Source organism: Polypterus senegalus, chromosome 10, assembly GCF_016835505.1.
Source record: "Polypterus senegalus isolate Bchr_013 chromosome 10, ASM1683550v1, whole genome shotgun sequence".
Lineage (NCBI taxonomy): Eukaryota > Metazoa > Chordata > Cladistia > Polypteriformes > Polypteridae > Polypterus > Polypterus senegalus.
The window spans coordinates 169,414,053-169,436,376 of record NC_053163.1 but is presented as its reverse complement, the minus strand read 5'-3'; the positions used below and the strand labels follow the sequence as shown (position 1 = coordinate 169,436,376).

The 22,324-nt window shown below is 43.5% G+C and overlaps 1 protein-coding gene across 1 annotated transcript in view; it reads left to right on the top strand.

Moving 5' to 3' along the window:
* The first annotated feature begins 899 nt into the window (after nucleotides 1–899).
* LOC120538029 (E3 ubiquitin-protein ligase DTX4-like) overlaps nucleotides 900–22,324 on the top strand; it is a 91,850-nt gene continuing 70,425 nt past the window's right edge. Inside the window, exon 1 of the mRNA XM_039767413.1 lies at nucleotides 900–2,431. Coding sequence (XP_039623347.1) covers nucleotides 2,224–2,431 — 208 coding nt within the window. The 5' untranslated portion in view covers nucleotides 900–2,223. The remainder of the gene's footprint in view (nucleotides 2,432–22,324) is intronic.

The window sequence follows — 22,324 nt, the reverse complement described above, 5'->3', positions numbered from 1 at the left end:
CTGTATGTTCAATTCATCATAACAACTATTCATGGTGGCTCTAAAATCGGTACTGACCCCTACTCTCTTTTCTGTTTCTTTTTCCGGTTTCTTTGTGGTGGTGGCCTGCGCCACCTCCACCTACTCAAAGCTTCATGATGCTCCAACAATGATGGACGGATTAAAAGGAAGAAGTCTACGTGACCATCATCATCATCAAGCCCTTCCGTGAGAATCCTAAATCCAAAGAGGACTGTTTCATTTATGTTAGGTAGAATGCCCAGAGGGGACTGGGCGGTCTCATGGTCTGGAATCCCTACAGATTTTATTTTTCTCCAGCCGTTGGAGTTTTTTGTTTTCTGTCCCCTGGCCATTGAACCTTACTCTTATTCGATGTTAATGTTGATTTATTTTTTATAATTATGTCTTTCGTTTTTCTATTCTTTAATATGTAAAGCACTTTGAGCTACTGTTTGTATGAAAATGTGCTATATAAATAAATGTTGTTGTTGTTGTTGTTATTATAAGCAAGCCATGTGTTCCTGACTGACTCTGCCTTCCTTATTCATATTCTTTTCATTTGGTCATGTAACAACCTGTGGATAGAAGGCCCGCAATTCCTCCTACAACCGAAACACGCCAATAATATGGAAGTCCAAAGCAAAGAAATGTAAAGTCTTAGGTTCCCGAATTTCTTGAGCGTGGCGCAGTTTTCATAGCAACTCAAACTACAGGTAGTAAAAATGAAATCACAACGAATCGTTTTCCTGACTTTCTGAAACTCCTTGCATCACAGCCAGTGGCTTCGAGCGGCGTAATAAAAGTGCGACAAGAAGCTGCAAAGAAACGATCGGATTAACCATCAACTCGTTTTTTTTATTATTGACAGCATTTGCGCTCCATTGCACAATATTGAGGACCCTCGGTTCTGATTGGCTGCAGGGCGCAGTTAGGACTCGGAGGGGGCGTGGCTCGCAAACCCGGCCGGGCTCCCCCACTTCTGCACGCGCACAGCATACACAAGGGCTACCCAAGGCGGCTGGATCCTGCAGCGGTCAACGGAAGGGTGACATGGACCGAATCGGCTGACGAATCGATCATTCGCTCCCCAGTGTCGTGATGTGCTTGTATTGTTCAATCCGTGTTCTCCTCGAAGGGCATTTCAAAGGAGAGCGTTTTTAGATTTTTGTTTCCTGCTCACCTTTGTTGGCAAGACTGGGGATTGTAAATAAATCGCGTTTTGCAAGGCCCGTTCCGACCGGTACCGGCATCACAAAGAAGGAAAAAAAATAAACGAATTGTTGTGTAAGGAAATACATGCATTTACGGCACTGCAGTGTGCGTGAAACATGCTGTTTTCAGTGCCAGCAACCAATTTGCATTCTTTGCTAGGAGCCAGCATCGCGTTCTGGAATGTTTGGTGACCTGCGGAGCCGAGGCGAATGAGCCACTGTTTGAATGCATAGCAATCTGAAGCCGGAGTCGGGACACAGCTGTTGCACGGCTGCAGCTGGACCTTCAGCGTGCTGAACGATTCGCCTCGCCTTTGTGTGAAACTGAGCACGTTATTGGAGCCTTGCTTACGCGTTTTCATTCGCTCCCCCTATTTTCGGGAGGATTTGGATGTTTTTGCTTCTAAAGGGGGTGGTGCGGATAATTAAGATAACTTGAGTTCTGATATTAATACTCAGAAATCGCACCCTGAGGCAGACTCTGGGGGGAAAAAAGTGCAGCTAATGTCTAAAAGGCGGTGCTGTTTCAGGGATTGCGAAAACACAAAAGGAAGTTCCTGCATTAACTGGAGATTAGTGTGATGAAGATTTCCCTCGTGATCGATTGCATTTTTTTACAAGGCTACTGGAAAAGCTCGTAACCCTTAGGTCACCATTATTAGATCTGGGATATGAGACCATCCCTCTGAGGTTACCAATGGCAGGCACGTATCTTCGGTGGCGCCTATGAGAAGCAAAAGAAAGAAAAATAAATCGTAAAAGCAACAGTTCAAAAAAAAAAAAAAAAATTCGGAGGTGTTGAATCCCATGTGAAAAGATTAAAGGGGATGACTCGGGAACAATCCGATTAATGCGAGTCACAGCAGCAGACTACGAAGAGAGTCTGAGTGGGGAACGGTCGACTCCGAGCGGCGCGAGCAAGATGAAGGGAGGCTGATTTGTTTTCCTTTCATTTTTTTTTCTTGCCTTGTTTTTCTTTTTTCACCCCCAAGTCGGATCTGTCCATTGAAAAATGCTCATGGCATCGGCCGTAGTTGTGTGGGAATGGCTGAACGAGCACGGCCGGTGGAGACCTTACAGCCCGGCGGTGTCTCACCACATTGAAGCCGTGATCCGGGCGAATCCCCGTGGAGGCAGCGTCGTTCTGGGCCAAGTGGACAGTAAATTATCTCCCTACATCATCGACCTGCAGTCTATGCACCAGTTCCGCCAAGATACAGGTAAGGGGCATTCTTTAAGTCTCTTTTTTCCCTAAACGTGTTAACCTACGGATGGACGAATTCCAGTTGATCTGATCTCTGTTTTTATTTTACGGGGTTTAACCTCTCACGGTAAAAAAAAAAAAAAAGAGAGAGAGAAGGTTTTGATTTTTCGTTGTGCCTCTTTGAAGCGCCTCCCAAGGCGCGATGATGAAGACGGGTGACTGATGAAATATTTTATGCGACAAGGATAATGGAACGAGCGTCTGGAAAAAAAGGCCCGAGTGGGGAGCGACTACACCTGCGGTCTCGTTTGTCAAGTTGCCTCCTGATCGCGATTTCCTCGTATGGGCAAAATATTTGAAGACATCATAATAATAATAATAATTATCGCGAGAGGAACTGAAGTCTTTAGCTTGGGTTGTTTTCGATCGAACGATTATGAAAAGTGACAGGGGCATAAACACACTTTATAAATACTGCTGTAGTCTCCTTTTAATATTTCCCCTTTTTCGGTGTATCTGCAAATTTCTGGAGATTTTATTATAATCATCATCATCAAGGTTTTAGCTCAGGTTGTTTTTAAATTGTACGATTATAGAAAGTGATTAGTGCGTAATCATACATTATTAATGTTGTTGTAGTATTTCCCTCTTTTTGGTAAAATTATTGGAGACGTTTTTGCTATTATCATCATCATAACCAGGCAATTTAGTTTTTAGCTTCTGTTATTTTTAATTGTACGATTTCTGAAAAGTAGATTAGTGCATCAACATACTTTATGAATATTGCTGTAGTTTTCTTTACTATGTTCCAATTTTTCTCATCTCGGCAACATTTTGGAGACATTATTGCTATTATCATAATCAGGAACTGAAGTTTTGTGTTGTGATATTTTAATATATGCTCATGAAAAGTGATGGGGCAGAAACATACTTTATTAATATTAATATTGATGTCGTTCCCTTTCATATTTTAACATTTTGCTTGTATCTGCAAATTTTGGAGATATTATTATCATCATCATCACCAGGAACTCAAGCCTTTAGCTTGTGTAATTTTTAATTGTATGATTATGAAAGTGATAAGAGACATTACCATACTTTTTTTACTATGGTTGTAGTTTCCTTTAATATTTTCCCATTTTCCTTCTATTAAAATCGTCTTGCCATATGCATACATCGTTGCTTTCCTTTCATTACAATTCTTTTAAGTTGGATCAGCTGTCTGGGTGGATGATCCCCCCCGGTTTTCAGGTTGTGTTAGTTGAGAACTCGAATATGACGGCCTTAAGTCTGGACTGGTGGTCTCGCCATTCCTGGTTCCTGGTTTGCCCTTTGGCTGCTGAGCCCTTCAGGCCCAAATGTTGGATTGAGAAAATGAAAGGGTGAATAATTCTTATTTTGTTAATTAAACCAGCCCACCACACTCTTTTTAAAATGCCAGAATGGTTCTTTAGAGTTAAATAAAGGAAAAATACAGATAATTCTTCATTCTCAGGTTGCAGGTTTTTACGTTTGAACCCAAGAGTTTAGTTTTTGAATGATTGGACCAGAGAACCTTTTTCCTCATGTTCTCTGGGTCCTTTAACTCGAGGGTGGCTCCTGTCTAGCACCACACCATGAACACCTGATTGATGGAGTGCTCCAGATATGGGTGTCCTTCTGACAGGTTCTCCCATCTCAGTTAGGGACTCCTACAACTTTTTGACCAGTGGGTTCTTGGTCACCTAATGCACATGTCTCTGTTATATGATATTTGGTAAGGGATTCATTAAGGCAGTATTATTGTTTGTGATGCACCGTGTGTTGGAATGCAAAATGCAATGTATATATCTTTGTGTCATTTGGTATGGGATTCATAAAAGCAGTGTTAATGTCTGTGATGCACCACCTGTTGGAATGAGTAATGCAATGCATTGTATTACCTAAAGTGTTTGTGATGCACCATCTTTTGGAATGAGAGAGACATGGGAACTGGACTGACATGCAGACAGACACATAGATACTTATTCTTTCATTAAGGTGGCCTAGCGGATAGCCTGCTAAATTTAAAAGTACTGGTGGTTACAGATGTTTTCCATTTATTGAGGCCACCGAAAGCAATCAACGCTTTAGAAATGATGTTATGCCCTTACTCTGATCTGTGCCTCACCACAATTTGATCACAGTGGTCTACTGAGAGTTAATTTGGACTTCAAGGCATGCAGTGTGACTTGTTGGATCCCCTATGCAGAGTTACATGTGTGCCAATCTGAACCTGAATGTCCAATCAGTTCAGTTTGCCACAGGTGGACACCAATAAAGTTTTTGATACATCAAGCAAACGGGAGGCAACCCCCCCTAAACCGAGTAGAATCTGGAGTGCTGGGTCGGAATACGTCTGTGTAAGACTGCATGTGAGATGTCAGTTTTTAATATTTAATACATTTGCTATCATTGTCACTTTGTCATCATGGGTTATTGAGTGCAGACTGATGGGCAAAAATGTCAACTTTATCCATTTAAAATTAAATCAACAAAAACAGTAATAGTGTGCAGGGAGTAAAGGGGTCTGAAGACTTTCTAAATCCACTGTAGGTCTTCTATTACTTTTATTACAAGAGGGAAGTTAAAGTGGAGGGCATAAACCTTTTGCTGTTAGCAGTTTTGGTAGCACTAGTAGAAATACTTTTCTTCTGTTATCTTTGCTGTAAGAGAGAAATTAAATTGTTTGGGCATAGGCAGTTTATTAATATTATTATTTTTTCCTCTTTCCAGTTTGCATTGGTTGTTTTTTTTACTGGGAACCCACTGGTTTCCCTTCGGTTTTATTGTCCAGTGGTCAGAACTTTGCAAAGCATGTGGGCAGTTCTGAGGAACGCGACCTTCTGCACCCGTGTGACGCTTGCTATAGCCGTCAGACATTTGAGATTATTGTTACTACGGGTAGAATTTGGACTCTCATTGCTGACGCAATGATTTGTTTTTAAAAACGCTCCATCGTTTGCTTTCTCGGAAATGAAATATAGGGAAAGTATTGTAATCCTTCAAAGATTCAATGTCGAGATTTTGATGAATCACGACGTTTTAGACCTCCTTGACTTTCTTGTCGGGAAAGTATTGGAATCGTCTAAGAAATCCATTTTGAGATTTTGATGAATCTCGACGTTTTAGACGACCTTGAGTCTAAAAATACCATTTTTGGAATTATGTCTGTGTGTGTAAACACGATAACTTGAGTACAATTTCACTTCGGTCAACCAAATTTTGCATACAAGTATTAGGTACAAAACATAGATTTCTATGAACTTTTGGGCTATTTCCACTAACCGGAAGAGATACTTTACCTTTTATTTATGCAGCAGGGTGCAATTTATTCACCTTTACTTTTATAATAATTGTTCAATATATTATTGATTTGTTGTTGATGGCTCTTTAATGTACATAATATAAAAATATAGTACAGTGGAACCTCCGGTTTGCGAGCATAATTCGTTCCGGAAACATGCTCACAGTCCAAAGCACTCGTATATCAAAGTGAATTTCCCCATAAAAAAATAATAGAAACTCAGATGATTCGTTCCACAACTCAAAACTATTCATATAAAATGATTAATACAAAATATAAAGTAAAAATACATAAAACAAATTAACCTGCACTTTACCTTTAAAAAGAATCATGGCTGGTGTGAGGGAGTTTCTAAACTCTTGTGGGATTCCACCCAACGGGACGACACGCGGAAGAGCATCCCAAAGCAATCGCAGTCTCCCAGCGCTGTAGCAGTTCGCCGTATAAGCGCATCCAAAAAGATCGCAGACATGCTAAAAGCGCCTGCCGTCAATGGGTGATACAAGGAACATTATAAAGATCCCGCTATAATAAATAACCGTGCTGTTGCTGTTTCAAGCTGAATAAAACTGGTGTTGTTAAAGTACTGAGACTCAGCTTCGTGTTTTGGGGCGCAAGACAAGGACTCGCACTTCACAGCACACACGTGCGTGCGCGCACACACACACACAGTCACAATGCTGTAGTAAACAGTATACGCTCGTACGGATGTTGACTATATGAGTGAGGCACGCAGACTCAGACGGAGAATAGGAGACGATTGCCCTCAAGAAGAGAGAGAGAGACCCGCGCGCAAGAGAGAGAAGAACCATCAGCTCAGTTGTGATCACATGACGCTCAGCAAAGTGTGTCCATACTGCTCGTATTGCAAGTCGCTCGTTTATCAAGTCAAAATTTATTAAAAAAATTAGCTCGTCTTGCAAAACACTCGTAAACCAAGTTACTCACAAACCGAGGTTCCACTGTACTTGTCTTGCGCTTTACTCCTCAAATATCCATCCCCATATCCGAGTATACGAGAAAGTCGAGGGGAGACCACTTCCGGTTTTTTTTTTTCCCCCCTTGAAGTTCCCACCTTTTGCGTCCTCCATCATTGTGTTCCTTTCCTCTCCTTCCTTTTCCCCCTTTTTACTTAATTCTGTTTAACTAGCCGGTGTGTGCACTTAGTCAATCTCAACAATGAACCTCATCAGCTGCACTTTTCCTCAAATCATTGGTGTGGTTTTCTGTATATAACAAGTGAGATCTTTGCTTTACAAAGCTTGCATGGTATGGAGGCGCAGTTGCATCTGAAAATATGCAAGTACAATTTTGTGTAAATGTAAAAAATGATGGATGTTGTGTTCCGTGTGGTCTGTTTGTCTGATTATCTCAGAGAACAAAGCCTAGGCCTGCTGTAGCACAGAAGCAGGTGGTATGAAGTTATGTTCATTTTGAGAAGGAAAGAAGGAAAAAAGGAGAGGGAAAGAAAGAACGATTTTGATTTGTAAACATACATTTTATTACGCAGTAACAATTATTACAAAAAAAGCAAACAATCTTTACAGTCATGAACCCTCAAAAAGATATTTAAAAAAACACAATTTTCAAAAGTTAGTATTGGAATTACAAACAAAAAAAAATAGTTTCTCATTCCTAATTGTGCAGACTGCTTCATTTATACACCACTGGCTAAGGAAAGTTTGCAGGCTAAAATTCATCTTATAAAAGTTATAGTCTAGACGCAGTCGTGCTTTTACTAAGGCGGTAAATGTTTTACTTGGCTCAATCTCTTTTTGATTATTGATTTTGTTTCCTTTTTTTGATTTATAAATACCCATTTTTGCCTGTCCCAAGAAAAAATTGGCAATCCTGCTATTACTCTTAATTTCCTTCGAATCAGGTGCTCCACAAACAAATCCAAAGCATTTAAAATAGAATTAAGAACAGTTAAAAGTGGCAAAGCAGAAAACAATAAAAGCCTGTCTCTCTTTCAGAAGAGAAAGGAGAAACGCATCACAAACCCCAGGATCAATGAGACACACAAGTGAGTTTACGGCGATGATCCTGTGCAGGATCCTCCACTGCAGATCACCAGTCCTCGCATTCTTTAATGGTGGCCTGTCCAGATCTCCCCAAGCTGGGCTCTAAATCCGTAGCCCCCAATCCCCCCAAGAGTCTGTCCCTCTAGGATGTGTCGAGAGTCTTCTTGAGCTGACTCTGATGTCTCACCTGGACAGAAAGAAAGAAAGAGTAGAGTTGTGAAAATGTTACTCTTTAATAAAACAGTCTGTCCCACATGTTAACCGTGCACACCAGTTTGCCATCTGCTGGAGTGTTTTTTTCGAGTGTGTGCCCGATAAGTTTCCTTTTCTTTCCTTCATGTGGTGAGGTGCCATAATACTTGAGCTGGGTTTCTCCAGAATGTCATAAGCTACCAGCTCTAGCAGGATTCATTTACAAATGTCAACTTTACGTTCAGTCTTGCTGTGTTTTAATTGTGCGCTTTGTGAGGTGCCGGCTCTCCATTACAACAATCATAACGGTAACAGACTTTAATCTTCGCGATTGTTATGTGATCTGCCTAGAATTTGCTCAGTTTTCCTTTGTGTTTATTCTAATTTGTACTTTTTTGTTTGTTAATATTAATCTTGTCATTTAGCTGTAAATTAGTTATGGCGCTTACGATGACATGGACCGTGAAAGGTGCTATATGAAAGGAACGATACTAAAGCAGCTTACTGTTCATAGAAAGCAAAAGGGAACCAAGGAAACGTGAAAGGAAAGAAATCCAATCAGAGCCAACTTGATTACTTAGGGGAAATAAAATAGACTTAATGCTAACAAAGGGACAGATGACAATGAGCGTTAAAGGGAGCAGCCACTTCAGAGTCAGACGTGTTTATGTGCTAATTGGTGATCAAAGGCTTCAATCAGTGCTTCTCCAGCTCCGTCCTGTGGACCACCTTACCTCATCCTGACCTGCTTCTTCCTTTTAACTGGATGCCTAACTTCATTTTTTTTTTTTATGTCGATCCCGGAATTCCAAAAATGGGTTTGCTAATTTTTATTGGGATGCAGCAAGCAGTATCCTGTTAAAAATAACAAATCTTTAATGGCACTGCACTGGGTTTGTAAGGTTCCTTATTGAACCATTGCATCTTGTGAAGGGCTCTTATCTATCTAAACTGGTTCTTCGGTCCCATGTCTCTTTGGAGAGCCCTTGGGTACCGCTGGTGTGACTTTGTGTTGCTCATGGAGTCCCGAATGAGGCATTGTGAGGGAGCGTCAGTTACGGCACTACTTCCATGTGGTGCGATTCCCCGAGGGTGGTCCGGCTCATTGCTGAGGGCCCGAGTGGCTGGACCAGCCCAAGGGAACACCCACCTGGCTGCAGAAGATAGAAGGTGGGACTGGAAAGCGTGCCTGCCTTTTTGCCAGCCAGGATCCCAAACTGTTTTGTCGTGTGGTGGGTGCAGCAACACGCAGTACTGGCGCATGCTCCCCAACCTCACCTGACCTTTGGGCTTTGAAAAGCCTCCTAAACTGTCAAAACCCAAAATCTCTCATTTCGCAGCTATGAGTAAGAACTAAGTCCAGAGAAATGTTGGGGTGCCAGCCTGGCTGGCCCGTTTGCACTCTTCAGAATCAAGGTGCCAGAGTGGCTCTTCAGAGCGATGCCATAGGGGAACTATTTTTGGTTTCCCAAAAGACCCATCCACATGAAGGTATCGGAAAGAACTTTTATTTATTTAGATTCATAACACAGCAAATCACCATGAATAGATGGTAGCAGAATTGTGAAATCCCAATGGCTGCCAATTTCAAAAGGTCTCTCGCTGCATACAGTAACACAGGCTAAGCCCAGGGCTTCTTAATCTGTTAGGGTCCTACTAGGTAGCCTGTCATATATTAAATATTTGAGTTTTCTTTTCCTTCTCCATATTGGGAACTTTTTCAAAGCTCAAATAACCAACTTCATATGCAAAGAACCTTTCTGAGAATGAAGTGAGGCTCAGTCAAGCAGTGGAACCACACAACCCAGTGCAGCACCATAAAATGCCATTAAAGAAGCAGGAGTGCAATTGAAACATAAAGGAAAGTAAAACAAGCACACAATGGCACAGAAAACAACTGCGCCTTATGGCCGTCCCAGCTGTAACCGATTAGCTCGGATGTGTCGGTCTTTTCCGGAAGCAACACCACGTATGACGCCTCCTTCTGGGAAGGGGTGGGGTCAGCGGCTCTCGCTGAGCTGTGGAGGGAAGAGGGAGACAAGAACGTAAGTGACAGCTCCCCCTCGTGTCCCGGAGTGGCATTGCACACCTCTAATGCACCGAGAAGGCAATCCTCTAATGCGCCTGTGTGACGCAGGATGCCACAAATCAAGAAAACCTGAAGTGGGCCCGGTGTTAGTGTATGCAGCGAGAGTTCGTTTAAAATTAGGGACCCACTGCGCTTTCACAATCCTTTGAAAAGTAATATCAAGTGTGAAAGAGCAGCCTCGGCACAGACACACACGGACTCCAAATCTTCTGAACATGAACCCTTTATTGTGCAACACACAACACCAACACACTAAACTCGGCCTTTTTCCTCTCTTCAGCCACCTCCACTCTTCTCTCACGCAAGCTCCGTCCTATTCCACCCGACTCCGGCTCCCGAGTGGAGTGATGCAGCCTCTTTTATACGTCACCTGGATGTGCTCCAGGTACTTCCTGATCTTCTTCCGGCAGCACTTCCTTGTGTGGCGGAAGTTCTGCTCTTGCACCCGGAAGCACTCTGGGTGTACCTGGACTGTTCTTCTGGCAGCACTTCCTAGTGTGGCAGAAGTGGTGCCTTCTAGGGCACCATAATAGTCCGGGCACCCCCCGCCAAGCCGGCCCCTGCAGGAATGAGCTTCCAAGCTCTGCTTCCGTGGTCCCCACGCAGACCGGGGCAGCTGAACCCTAATAGCCCAGGAAAGGTATTGCTCCTCTCCTGGTCCCTCCAGGCATCCCGGCTGGGCAGGACACCACACAAGAAAAAAGCAGTCCCAAATAAAGGTTAACCCTTTGTGTTGATGCTCAAAGAAGGAGGACATCTCGCAGCCCACCGAGATAAAGAAACTCCGTATCCTGAGCCAACAGAACTGGCGATCCTCAAATCTCCAGTGTACCTCTTGATACCAGCCGGGTAGTTCAATTAGAAGATCAACGTCCTCCCTCATGTAGCCGAAGAAGTCAAACTCCAATTCTTTCTTTCTATGTGTTTTGGAAAAGGCTGGGTTGCTTTATCAAGGAATATTCTCACATGTCAATGTCAATTTATTTATATAGCACATTTAAAACAACATAGGAATGCTGTGGCCAAAGTGCTTTACAGTAACAGAATAAAATAAAACATACAAATAACATAAATAGAAATAAAATAAATAATAAATAGAAGTAATATTACATAATCACAATGAGGAAACCAGCAGTATTACTGAAGGTCACGGAATGCAAGTGAATAGAAATGAGTCTTTAATCTCGTTTTGAACTGTCGACGACTCCTTTATGTGACGAGGTAAAGAGTTCCACAGATGAGGTGTCACAGCTGTCCCCCTTAATTTGACACTTGGTACAAGGGACAACAAGAGACAACTGACCAGAAGATCTAAGCACTCTAGATGGCTGGTGTAAAGCACACAACTCAGATAAACAGGCAGGAGCGAGCCCATGTACAGATTTAAAAACTAGCAACAAGATTTGAAAATCAATTTGAAAACAGACAGGCAGCCCGTGTAAAGAAGCTAAAATTGGAGAAACGGAATCAGACGTTTATTTCCCCAACCAGGAAGTGAGTGGCAGCATTCTGGACCAACTGTCACCTGCAGATCAGAGATCTGCTAATCCCAGAATACAGCGAGTTGCAGTAATCAAGGCGAGAAAAAATAAAAGCATGAGTAGCTTTCTCAAGATCCCTAGAAGATAAAAAAAAGGCTCTATCTCACCTAAAAGACGAAGCTGGAAAAGCAACTCAAAAGGGAGGTTACTGTCAAAGATAACACCAAGATTGTGGACTTGAGGTTTGCAAAAGACGGAGAAAAGTCGAGAAGTCCAAGACCAATCTGGACTTTAGCTGATGGACCCGCTATAAGCACCTCTGTTTTATTTTGATTCAGATCAAGAAAATTATCAGCCATCCAGGATCTTAGTTCAGACAGACAGTTGTGCAGTTGATTCATTGCGGAGTTGCAGACAGGAATATAAACCTGAGTATCATCAGCACAGCAGTGAAAAGAAATGTTCAATTTCCTAAAAATCACTCCAATAGGGTGAAGGTATATAGAGAATAAAATAGGACCCAAAATGGATCCCTGAGGAACAACACATTTAAGAGGAGCTGTAGACGAAAAAGAGGAATTTCAAGTTACTGAAAAGTGTCTACCAGTTAGATACGACCTGAACCAGTTAAGAGCGGCCCCTTTAAGCCCAACAAGATTTTCAAGCTGAAGCAGCAATATCAATGGGCAAAGATGCGCTGTGGCTTAAAAGCACGTTAGGGAACATTACCAACACGTAGGGCTGAAAGAAGTGCCACACTTCTCTGTCTGTTACTGTTCATTTTTTTCTGAGCGAGTGTAGATTTTTTTTTTAATATTCCTGACGGCTGTACTGTACTTTATGTTACTCTCGCCGTACTGATCGATCAAACTTGCTCAAGACTGGCGACGAGACACTACCCCCATAACCCCCGAATCAGCGTGGTGTTTTGGTAACCCCTGTCCCCCCACAGAGTGGAAATCTGATCTTTGAACAGCTGCCGTCAAGACCGCCCGTCCCCCCCTCCCCCGCAGATCCTTTTGTGTATCTTACAGTCCACTTTGCAGGCCTCTTCCTACACTTGGGTTGCTTGTCCAGCTGGCTATTCCGACACATAACAGCTGGATTACAAAGCTGGCCCCCCACACCAACCCCCCGATTAAGCAGAGGCGGCCGTGCACCTGATCATAATGGACTCCGTTGGCTTGCGGCTGTGTGAAACCACGAGACTGATGATAATTAGAGTTTGCAAAAGATTTGTGTGCTTTGTGGGCAAGGTTGGTGTTTGTCCAAGTCTCTCCTCTGCCTGTTTGTGTTTGTGTAGGTGGAGACGCACAGCTTGAGGTCCTCGCCAGACTTGATTCTCCAGCTTGTTGTCAGGTCCCCTCCCCTTCTTATTCACATATAGAATTCGGTGGGGGGGCTTGATGGCCCCTTGTCAGATCTCTGTGTTGTCTATTAATACAACTTAACAAACACACACACACACACTTTTTTTCCATATCGGGATTTCTCAACCAGCTCTTAGATGGTGTTGTACTTTACAAACTTCAGCGCAATCCACGAGTTTGAGTGACGGGATGAAAAGCAATAAAGAGAGAACAGCGGTCTTAAACCAATTATTTCTATAAAAATCAACATTTGAAGGTTGTCCGGGTTTGTCTTTTCCTATAGGAAAATGTCACTTTTCATAGGGAGGTCAGTGGAGTGGTGAGGATGCAGGGAGCAGAGTTGGTAAAGGTGGAGGAGTTCAGATACTTGGGATCAGCAATACAGAGTAATGGGGATTATGGAAGAGAAGTGAAGAAGAGAGTGCAGGCAGGGTGGAGTGGGTGGAGAAGAGTGTCAGGAGTGATTTATGACAGACGGGTATCAGCAAGAGTGACCGTGAAGGTCTACAGGACGGTAGTGAGACCAGCTATGTTATATGGGCAGGAGACAGAGCTGGAGGTGGCAGAGTTAAAGATGCTAAGATTTGCATTGGGTGTGATGAGGATGGACAGGATTAGAAATGAAGACATTAGAGGGTCAGCTCAAGTTGGAGTTTTGGGAAACAAAGTCAGAGAGGCGAGAGTGCATTGGTTTGGACATGGGCAGAGGAGAGATGCTGGGTATACTGGGAGAAGGGTGCTAACAATAGAGCTGCCAGGGAAGAGGAGAAGAGGAAGGCCTAAGAGAAGGTTTATGGATGTGCTGAGAGAGGACATGCAGGTGATGAGTGTGACAGAACAAGATGACGAGGACAGCAAGATATGGAAGAAGATGATCCGCTGTGGCAACCCCTAACGGGAGCAGCTGAAAGAAGAAGAATTAGTAAAGGGAGTCTAGCAGAATTCTGCATGGTATACGCAAGAAGCAGATGACAGGAAGAGATGGAACAAGATGATCCGCTGTAATGGGAGCAGCCAAAAGAAGAAGAAGATTGCTTGATTTTTGATGGCTCACAAAACTTCACGGAGATCCTCATTTATGTTTCATTCAAGAATCAAGTTTGTCACAGATGTGAGACCCCGTCAGATCACCCATCGGAAAATTTAACTTTTCAAAAGGTTGATCTTAGACTTTTGATGAATCTCAACATTTTAGACCTCCCAGAGTCCAAAAATGCCATATTTGGAATGTGTGTAATCACGATAACGAGTCACTTTCACTTTGGTCAACCAAATTTTGCATACCAGTATTAGATACAAAACGTAGATTTCTATCAACTTTTGGGCTATTTCCTTTACTTTTATCATAATTCTTCAATATATTATTAATTTGATTTGATTTGTTGTCGATGGTTCTTTAATGCAGGGGTTGCCAACTCAGGTGACTGCACGTGACTGCAGGTTTTCATTCTAACCCTTTTTTTTTTTTGGATGAGTGCCCTGTTTGCGCTGCTAATTAACTTCTTATGAATTCATTTTAATTGACTTCTCTGTTAAGATTTGTTCCCCTGAATTTCTTCATCGTTCCTCTGAATTGCTTCGTTTCTTTCCTTAAATGGCATCCAAACTGAATTGAAATGTGAAGTGAGGGAGCCAACAGAAGACCAACTCAGTCAGGGCCTCAAACTCCAACCAATTTCACTGCTTAATGAGGCGCCGATTCTTGTTAATTAAACCCCCATGGCTTGTTGCAGCTCTCGTTGTGCAACAGCAGACATTTCTGAAATTGCTGATTGTCTCTTTTCTAAGAGCACTGATAAAATCTTTGGGGGACCTGAGCAGATCGACATTCCTAAGAACTTCACCTTTCTTTATTTTCAGATATTGTATGATGGACACCAGTTGTTTTGGTTCATTTTATACCTCATGATTGTCAGTCAGTCAGTCATTTTCCAACCCACTATATCCTAACACAGGGTCACGGGGGTCTGCTGGTGCCAATCCCAGCCAACACAGGGCGCAAGGCAGGAAGAAATCCCGAGCAGGGCGCTAGCCCACCTCAGGGCACACGCACACCCACACACTAGGGACAATTTAGGGTCGCCAATGCACCTAACCTGCATGTCTTTGGACTGTGGGAGGAAACCAACACAGACACGGGGAGAACATGCAAACTCCACGCAGGGAGGACCCGAGAAGCAAACGCAGGTCTCCTAACTGTGAGGCAGCAGCGCCACTGCGCCACCGTGCCCTCTCATGATTGTTTGGCTGCTAATTAAGGAAAAAGAAACAATTAAGGGGTCTGAGTCTTCAAGAGCAAGTCAATTAAAATGAATTCAAAAGAAGTTAATGAGCAGCAAAAACAGGACACTCATTAAGAAAAGGGTTAGAATGAAAACCTGCAGGCACGGTGGTCCTCCAGGACCGGAGCTGGCGACCCCTACTTTAATGTACATAATATAAAAATAGAATCATTGTCTTGCAGTTTACTCCTCAAATATTAATCCCCTATATTTGAGTATATAAGAAAGTCGAGGGGAGATTTCCAGGCAGATGACGTGACTTGCTCATGGTCATATACTGGTGTCAGTAGTGGGATCTGAATCTGCAGACCTCAGGGTTTTGAAGTTTTAACCGCTGTGCCACACTGCCATCAATTTTCTTGCAGAATCAGTCTGACCGAATTGGTGAACAGCAATTGATGGTATGATTAAGAAGCCAAAATTACAGCTTTGTAACCCAAGTAGAGTGTGTTATTGCTGCCGTTCATACATCTCACTCTATATTACTGAGCACACAATGCTGATATTTTCACACTGAAAAAAAAAGAATGGCAGGACCCTACTTGGAAGATCTGAGCCCACTGTGCGACTTTGCTGAGACCTCCACTAGAACTCAAGAGGAGACCCCTGTGAGAATACCGGGGTGAAACATTCAGGAGAATCATCTGAGGAGCAGGAGACCAAAGACCGTGTCTCAATTTGATTTCTTTCTGATATCTTTGTTGTCGAGGAGAAGCCAAAAAGCTATTCATGCAATTTCATTTTTTAAAATTTTTTTTTTTTCCCATTCCTACGAGTTATCTAGAGAGCCTGTTTTGTAATTTGGGAAGCAGCAGCTAGAAGGATTATAGGTATCCTGTCATGGAAGATTAAATCATTTAAAAGTGGCCAGGATGAGCGAGCGGGCAGGCTGAAGGGATATGAGGGATAGAGAAGGCCAATTGGCAGGAAAAAAGAATCCCATGCATGAAGGGCAATTTGTTCCTTCATCGGTCTGTCCATTTTTTTTTTTTTTTTTTAAATCGTTGCTGGACTAAAAGACTAAATCACTCAAACGAATGGCTATTTGTCACATGAACGAGGGGCTCATCATCATCATCATCATCATCATCCTCTGCTTTGACAGGGTCATCAGCGGTGTGTCACAGTCCACTCACTTCAGCTTTATTCGCCTTCCTTACTATAAACAGTTAACGTCCTGTTTGTTTTAGAGAGAAGGCCAAAAGGCTGCTGTTTGCAGAGGGGGGCCCTCTGGGTGTCTTTGAAATTACACATCTGCTTCTCAAGTGTTTCCTATTGGCAGCCGTCCCGATGTGGACACATCCCAGCAGGAAGGCAGTAATAGAGGCGCACTTAATAAATTAGCTGGTAAACTCGGGCGCGTCTGACAGATGCTGGATTGTGCGTCTTTTTCATTCTAACCCTTTTCTTAAGTAGTGCTTCTAATTAACAATTTTTTTCCCCCTTCATTTAAATTGTCTCGTTTTTATTTAAGAAATCTGTCCTCTGAATTGCTTCATTTTTTTTTTTTTTTTCCTTAAACGGCAACCAAATAGAAATGAGACGTGAAGCCATCCAACAGATGACCGGCTAAGTCGGGGTCTCCAACTTCAACTAGTTTCCTAATTAGAAGCCGATTCTTGTCGTTAATTAAACCCGTTCTTGAATTTCATGGCTCTCGTTGCGCCGCAGCAGACATTTCCAAGGCCATATTATTTTCTTTTTTTCCTAACCGCACCCTGAAAATATTTTGTGGGCCTGCAGAAATCGCCATTACTGAGACCGTCACCTTTCTTTATTTTCAGATATTGCGTGAGGACGCAGGTTAGCTGGTCATGTGACGGCTCGTTTTGTATCTCATTATTGTTTGGCTTCTAATTAAGGGGAAAACGAAACAATTAAAGGGTCTGAGTCTCAAATGGCAAGTGGGTTACAATGTGTGCCAGCGTATCTGTACACAAGTACTGTGAGTGCTGGGCGGAGTGGAGGCAGAACCTCTGGCTTTTCCCCAGTTGACCCCGGGGTTCATCAGGGGTCTGTTTGTGCTCCTACTCTGTTCATTGCTTGCTTGGTCTGGATGTTGAGCAGTCCAATTTTACGCCTAAGAAGTCTACCATCGACTGCATCCTGGCACTAAGGGTTCTCATGGAGCACAAATATGAATATCGGCAGAGTTTCTTTGCAGCCTTTGTCGATTTTCCTTGATGTTTGACTCGTTGGGACGTCCTGAGACTTTGCAGGATCCCTTCAAAGTTGCTGGATATCATGGCCGGCCTGTCCACTGGTACTGTGAGTGCTGTGCAGAGTGGAGGCAGAGCCTCTGTGTTTTTCCCAGTTGATGCTGGGGTCCGTCAGGGGTGCGTTCTGCTCCTAATCTCTTCAATGCTTGCATGGACTGAGTGTTGGGCGAGGTCGTGAGGTCCAGCAGCTGCGGGGCATCTGTTGGTGAAGAAAGATTCATGGATCTTGACTTTTTTGACGATGCTGTGATCTTCGCTGTGTCAATGGATGCTCTGATCGGGGGTCTCGAGAGACTGAGTGAGGGGTCTGAGTGTCCGGGCTTGCGAGGGTCCTGATAAAAACCAAGAGCCAGGCCTTTAATGACCTCTTAGCCACGGCCATCAGCAGGGTGTCTGTCTGTGGCGAGAGTGTCGACCTCGTCATTGAGAGGTTTACTTACCTCAGCAGTGACATTCATGGGTCTGGTGACTCTTTCTATGAAGTCAGTAGACGGATTGGGAGAGCATGAGGGGTCATGGGGTCATGAGGTTACTGGAAAGGGGTCAGTGCAAAAGGGCAAAGGTCCAAGTCTTTAGAGTCGTGGTACTTCCTGGTTATGAGACATGGATGCTATCCAGTGACTTGAGACGAAGACTGGACTCCTTCAGTACTGTGTCTCTTCGGAGAATCCTTGGGCACCGCTAGTTTGACTCACGGAGTCCCAAATGAGGCACATTGTGAGGGAGCATCAGTTACGGCACTGCTTCCCCGAGGGTGAACCGGCTCACAGGACCCTCATTGTTGAGGACCCGAGTGACTGGACCAGGCCAAGGGGATGTCCACGTAACACCTGGCAGCAGCAGATATAAGGTTATTTTTGGAGAGTGAAACAGGACCGCGTTTCTGCCAACAGGATCCCAAAATGTTTTGTTGTGTGGTGGGTGTGGAAAAGTGCAGTACCGGTGCATGCCCCCCAACCTGACCTGACCTGACTCGATTAAACTAAAGGAAAAAGAAGTTCATCACTGCCAGAAGGGATCCTACCCCGCTGGGCCCTTGAGCAAGGTCCTTAAACTGAAAATTACTTTGGGGGCACGGGACAATGGCTGACGCTGCGCAGTGACCTCCTGGGGAAAAAAAGAGTGATGGGAGTGGAAGTCCAGGGGAAAGGGAAGTGAGGGAGGCCAAAGTGGAGATGAATGGATGAAGTACAAGAAGATCTGCCGAAAAAAGAGCTTGACTGGTGAGGAAGTGTTTGGAGAAGGTTCATCAAGCATATCAGGCCCACATAGAAGATGGAAAAGATTAAGAAGGAAGAAGAAGAAGAAGAAGAAGAAGCATATGGCACATACGTCTAATCTCTGCACGCCTGACATATGGTGGTCTCAAGCCAGAGAGGGCAGCACTCTTACAGGATTAAGAGCTGTAGGATTGCTGATCTGGATTTACAGCACTAATCTTTAAAAGAGCATCCTTTCGCACATTTATGTCCATCTTTAATTCTTTTACATTTCTTATCGAGAGCTTGGCTGCCTGGTATCAGATCCCAACTACTTTATCACTCGGTTTTCGGATGTCTTGTATCTGCAATTTTGTAATATTTAAGTTTTTATATCTCTTATCGTAATATTGTTAGCCTGAGAGTGCAGGCTGTTCAAGACGCTATATATATATATATATATATATATATATATATATATATATATATATATATAGTTAGAGCAGTGTTTCCCAACCTCGGTCCTGGGGGACCCCCCTCCACCATGGCTGCAGGTTTTTGCTCCAACCAGATTCCTACTCGGTCACAACACTGATAACCCTGATTTAATTTCATTAGCTGGGATTATTCTACATTCAGAAAAGCACAGCAGCATGATTTTAACATTTATAAGACATTTAGAAATATTTCTGCTTTTGCTATTGATTTAAATGCTTAACTCTCTTTGGTTGATTTCATTCTATTTTACCCTGTTTCTGTGCAGTTTTTCCTCTTCATTGTATCTTATTAATGACAATTAAAAACGAGCAGAGCAGACACCGAGGCAAACCACACACAAGAATCAAAGGCTGCAACTACTTTAGTGTCAGACCCACTAATTAGTAAATAATGGATTAATTAAACAATTAGAACACCTAGAAAAGTAGAATGAAAATCAAGATGAAAGTATTGTTAAAAAGAAAAAATACATTATTCCCATATAACTGCTAGGTACATTTTTATATATATATAAATATTATATAATATATATATATATATATATGTGTATGTGTGTGTAATATAGTGATGGATGTCCGGTAAGAGTTGCCGGCCCTCACCCCTAGGCCGCCAGGAGGAGCTCTCCCAACAGCATGGACGTGCCCCGGGTTCCAGCAGGGCCTCATGGACTTTGTAGTTTTTATACACAGCCCTGCTGGATACCTTGGGGACCACAAGGAGTCGCTGTAGCGAGGCTCGTAGACTCTTTTGTGCCCTTAACCTACCTGGAAGTGTGTCCTGGTCACGTGAATGGGAGGAATGACGTACTGTAGTTCCAGGTTGAAGAGAAAGACTTTTACCCTGACCCGGAAGTGGTAAGGACTTGTGGACTGTGGGGCAGGAACACCTCCGGGTCATGGGGTATTAAAGGACTCTGGGAAAGCCTTGACATTAAGCTGAGTTGGGAGGCAGGGTGGCTAAGCGTCTGGGAGTTTGGAGGATTGTTTATTGTGATTACTGTTTATTGAGAATTGTGGAGAGGGGTGTGCTTTGTGTACTTATTTATGATAATAAATCAATTATTTGGACTTTTATCTGGTATCTGACGTGTGGTCTGAGGGTACAAGGGTGTGAGAGAAGCCCTAATCTGTCACAATATATATATTGTGGACCGAGGTTGGGAAACACTGCTCTAACTATATATAGCACAGCCTGCACCCTCAGGCTAACAATATTATGATAAGAGATATAAAAACTTAAAAATTACCAAATTGCAGATACAAGACATCCGAAAACCGAGTGATAAAGTAGTTGGGATCTGATACCAGGCAGCCAAGCTCTCGATAAGAAATTTAAAAGTTAGAGTGATTTTGAGTGTCTTTCCTATCCATATGTTTTAGCCCTTCCCTCAAACTCGACGGATGACTTATTCAAGCAGAACTTTATCTGAAAGCAAAAAATATCTTATATAGTGCCTTTCACTGAGCCCGCTCTCAGAGGCATTGAAAAGTAAATACTTTAAGCTCCGGCTAAAGTGCCATAAGATAAAATGTAGCAGAGGATCATTCTCTTGCTGAACCACATAATCAATCTTTATTAACCAGGGAACAATGGTGTGAGGTGGGAACCAACCCTGAGTGGCACATCAAAGCACACCACGCTAATGTAGAGATGTTTCTGCGTGCAAAGTGTGAATTGGCCCTATTGGTTGGCCAAAGCAGGTCAACGGGCTGGAAAGTGTAACCGATTCCAGAGGAGGACACCAAATTGTGAGAAGGGAAATAAAAAGGTCTTTCTCTCTCCAATTTTCTGTCCAAGTACCAAAGTGTCGCACCGCTCCCCAGCTAACACTTCAACGAAAAGATAATGCGGAATGACAGCTTGGGTGTTAATTACTCAGAAGTGGAGTACCCGTTACCCCTAATAGTTGGGTAATTAAAGGCTGTCGAGGCAAGGAGACAATTTAAAAGCAAGTTCGGTATCGAGGGTGTCTCACATGCAGAATATTCCTTTTTATATTTAGCTGCGACTGAAATGCGGTCATTAGGAACCTTGTAAATTAGCATGCGCCTTGCTTTTTGGCAAGAGGCCATCCATTTGTAATACTGAAAAGGCAACAATGGAGTGCTTGTCATAGTTTTTATAATTCAGATTTCCTTAACTTCACAAAGTGCGCTGTCTGTCTATGGGAAGAACAATGCAAGGTCTCGCCATCCTTTGCCTGCCGAGACGCAAGGCGTGCATTACAAATGAGCCACGTATGAAACGTACTTCGTCTAGAAAACTTCTTCAAGTTGTGGTATTTTCAGTCATATAATACTGCAGAATCCCCAGGGGGGTGGGCCCGGGTCTTCACAACTGTGACTTTCCCTGTGATAATGGACCAGGGGGGTCCCCAGAGAGTTATTATTTCCAGGAATGCTGTGAACTGGAACTCGGCTTCCTCTCCTCCGCTGTCGGCCTGGCCATCACAATTCTTCCATTGACGGGACTTTATAGCAGCAGGATTTTGTTATGTTTGGCAATTGATGCGTTTTAATGTTGTAAACGTATTTTCACATGGTCATTTGTGTAGGCGGGTTCTCTGCAGTGAAGGGCGCTATAAAAGATTTAAATATTAAAAGCCTTAGAGTAGAGTTTCTGGTTGCCAGCTTTTGGGTCACGCAGAGTGGCGACTCGTCAGTGTATTCAGTGGGAAAGGTTTTGTGGAGTGTCTCACGATGGGTCACCACGGGGAGTTTAAGCAAATGACATTTCACCGCCGTGACTGTTGGTGGCAGTTTGCCAGGGTAACTGTTGGTATGCCCTCCTCTGCCCATCCATACCATCCATCCTCTTCCGCTTACATGAGATCGGGATTGCGGGGGCAGAAGCTTGAGCACCACTTCTTCCAGCTCTTCCGGGGGAATCCCGAGGCATTCCCAGGCCAGCCGAGAGACATAGTCCCTCCAGTGTTTCCTGGGTCTTCCCCGGGGCCTCCTCCCGGTTGGACGTGCCCAGCACACCTCACCCAGGGAGGCGTCCAGGAGGCATCCTGATCAGATGCCCGAGCCACCTCATCTGACTCCTCTCGATGTGGAGGAGCAGCGGCTCTACTCTGAGCCTCTCCCGGATGACTGGGCTTCTCATCCTATCTTTAAGGGAAAGCCCAGACACCCTGCGGAGAAATCAAACAAAGAGATCTCCTTCATATCTTTTTGCTTTCTCCTCGACAAAAAGGAAGAAATAAAATGGAGACTTTGGCTTTTGTC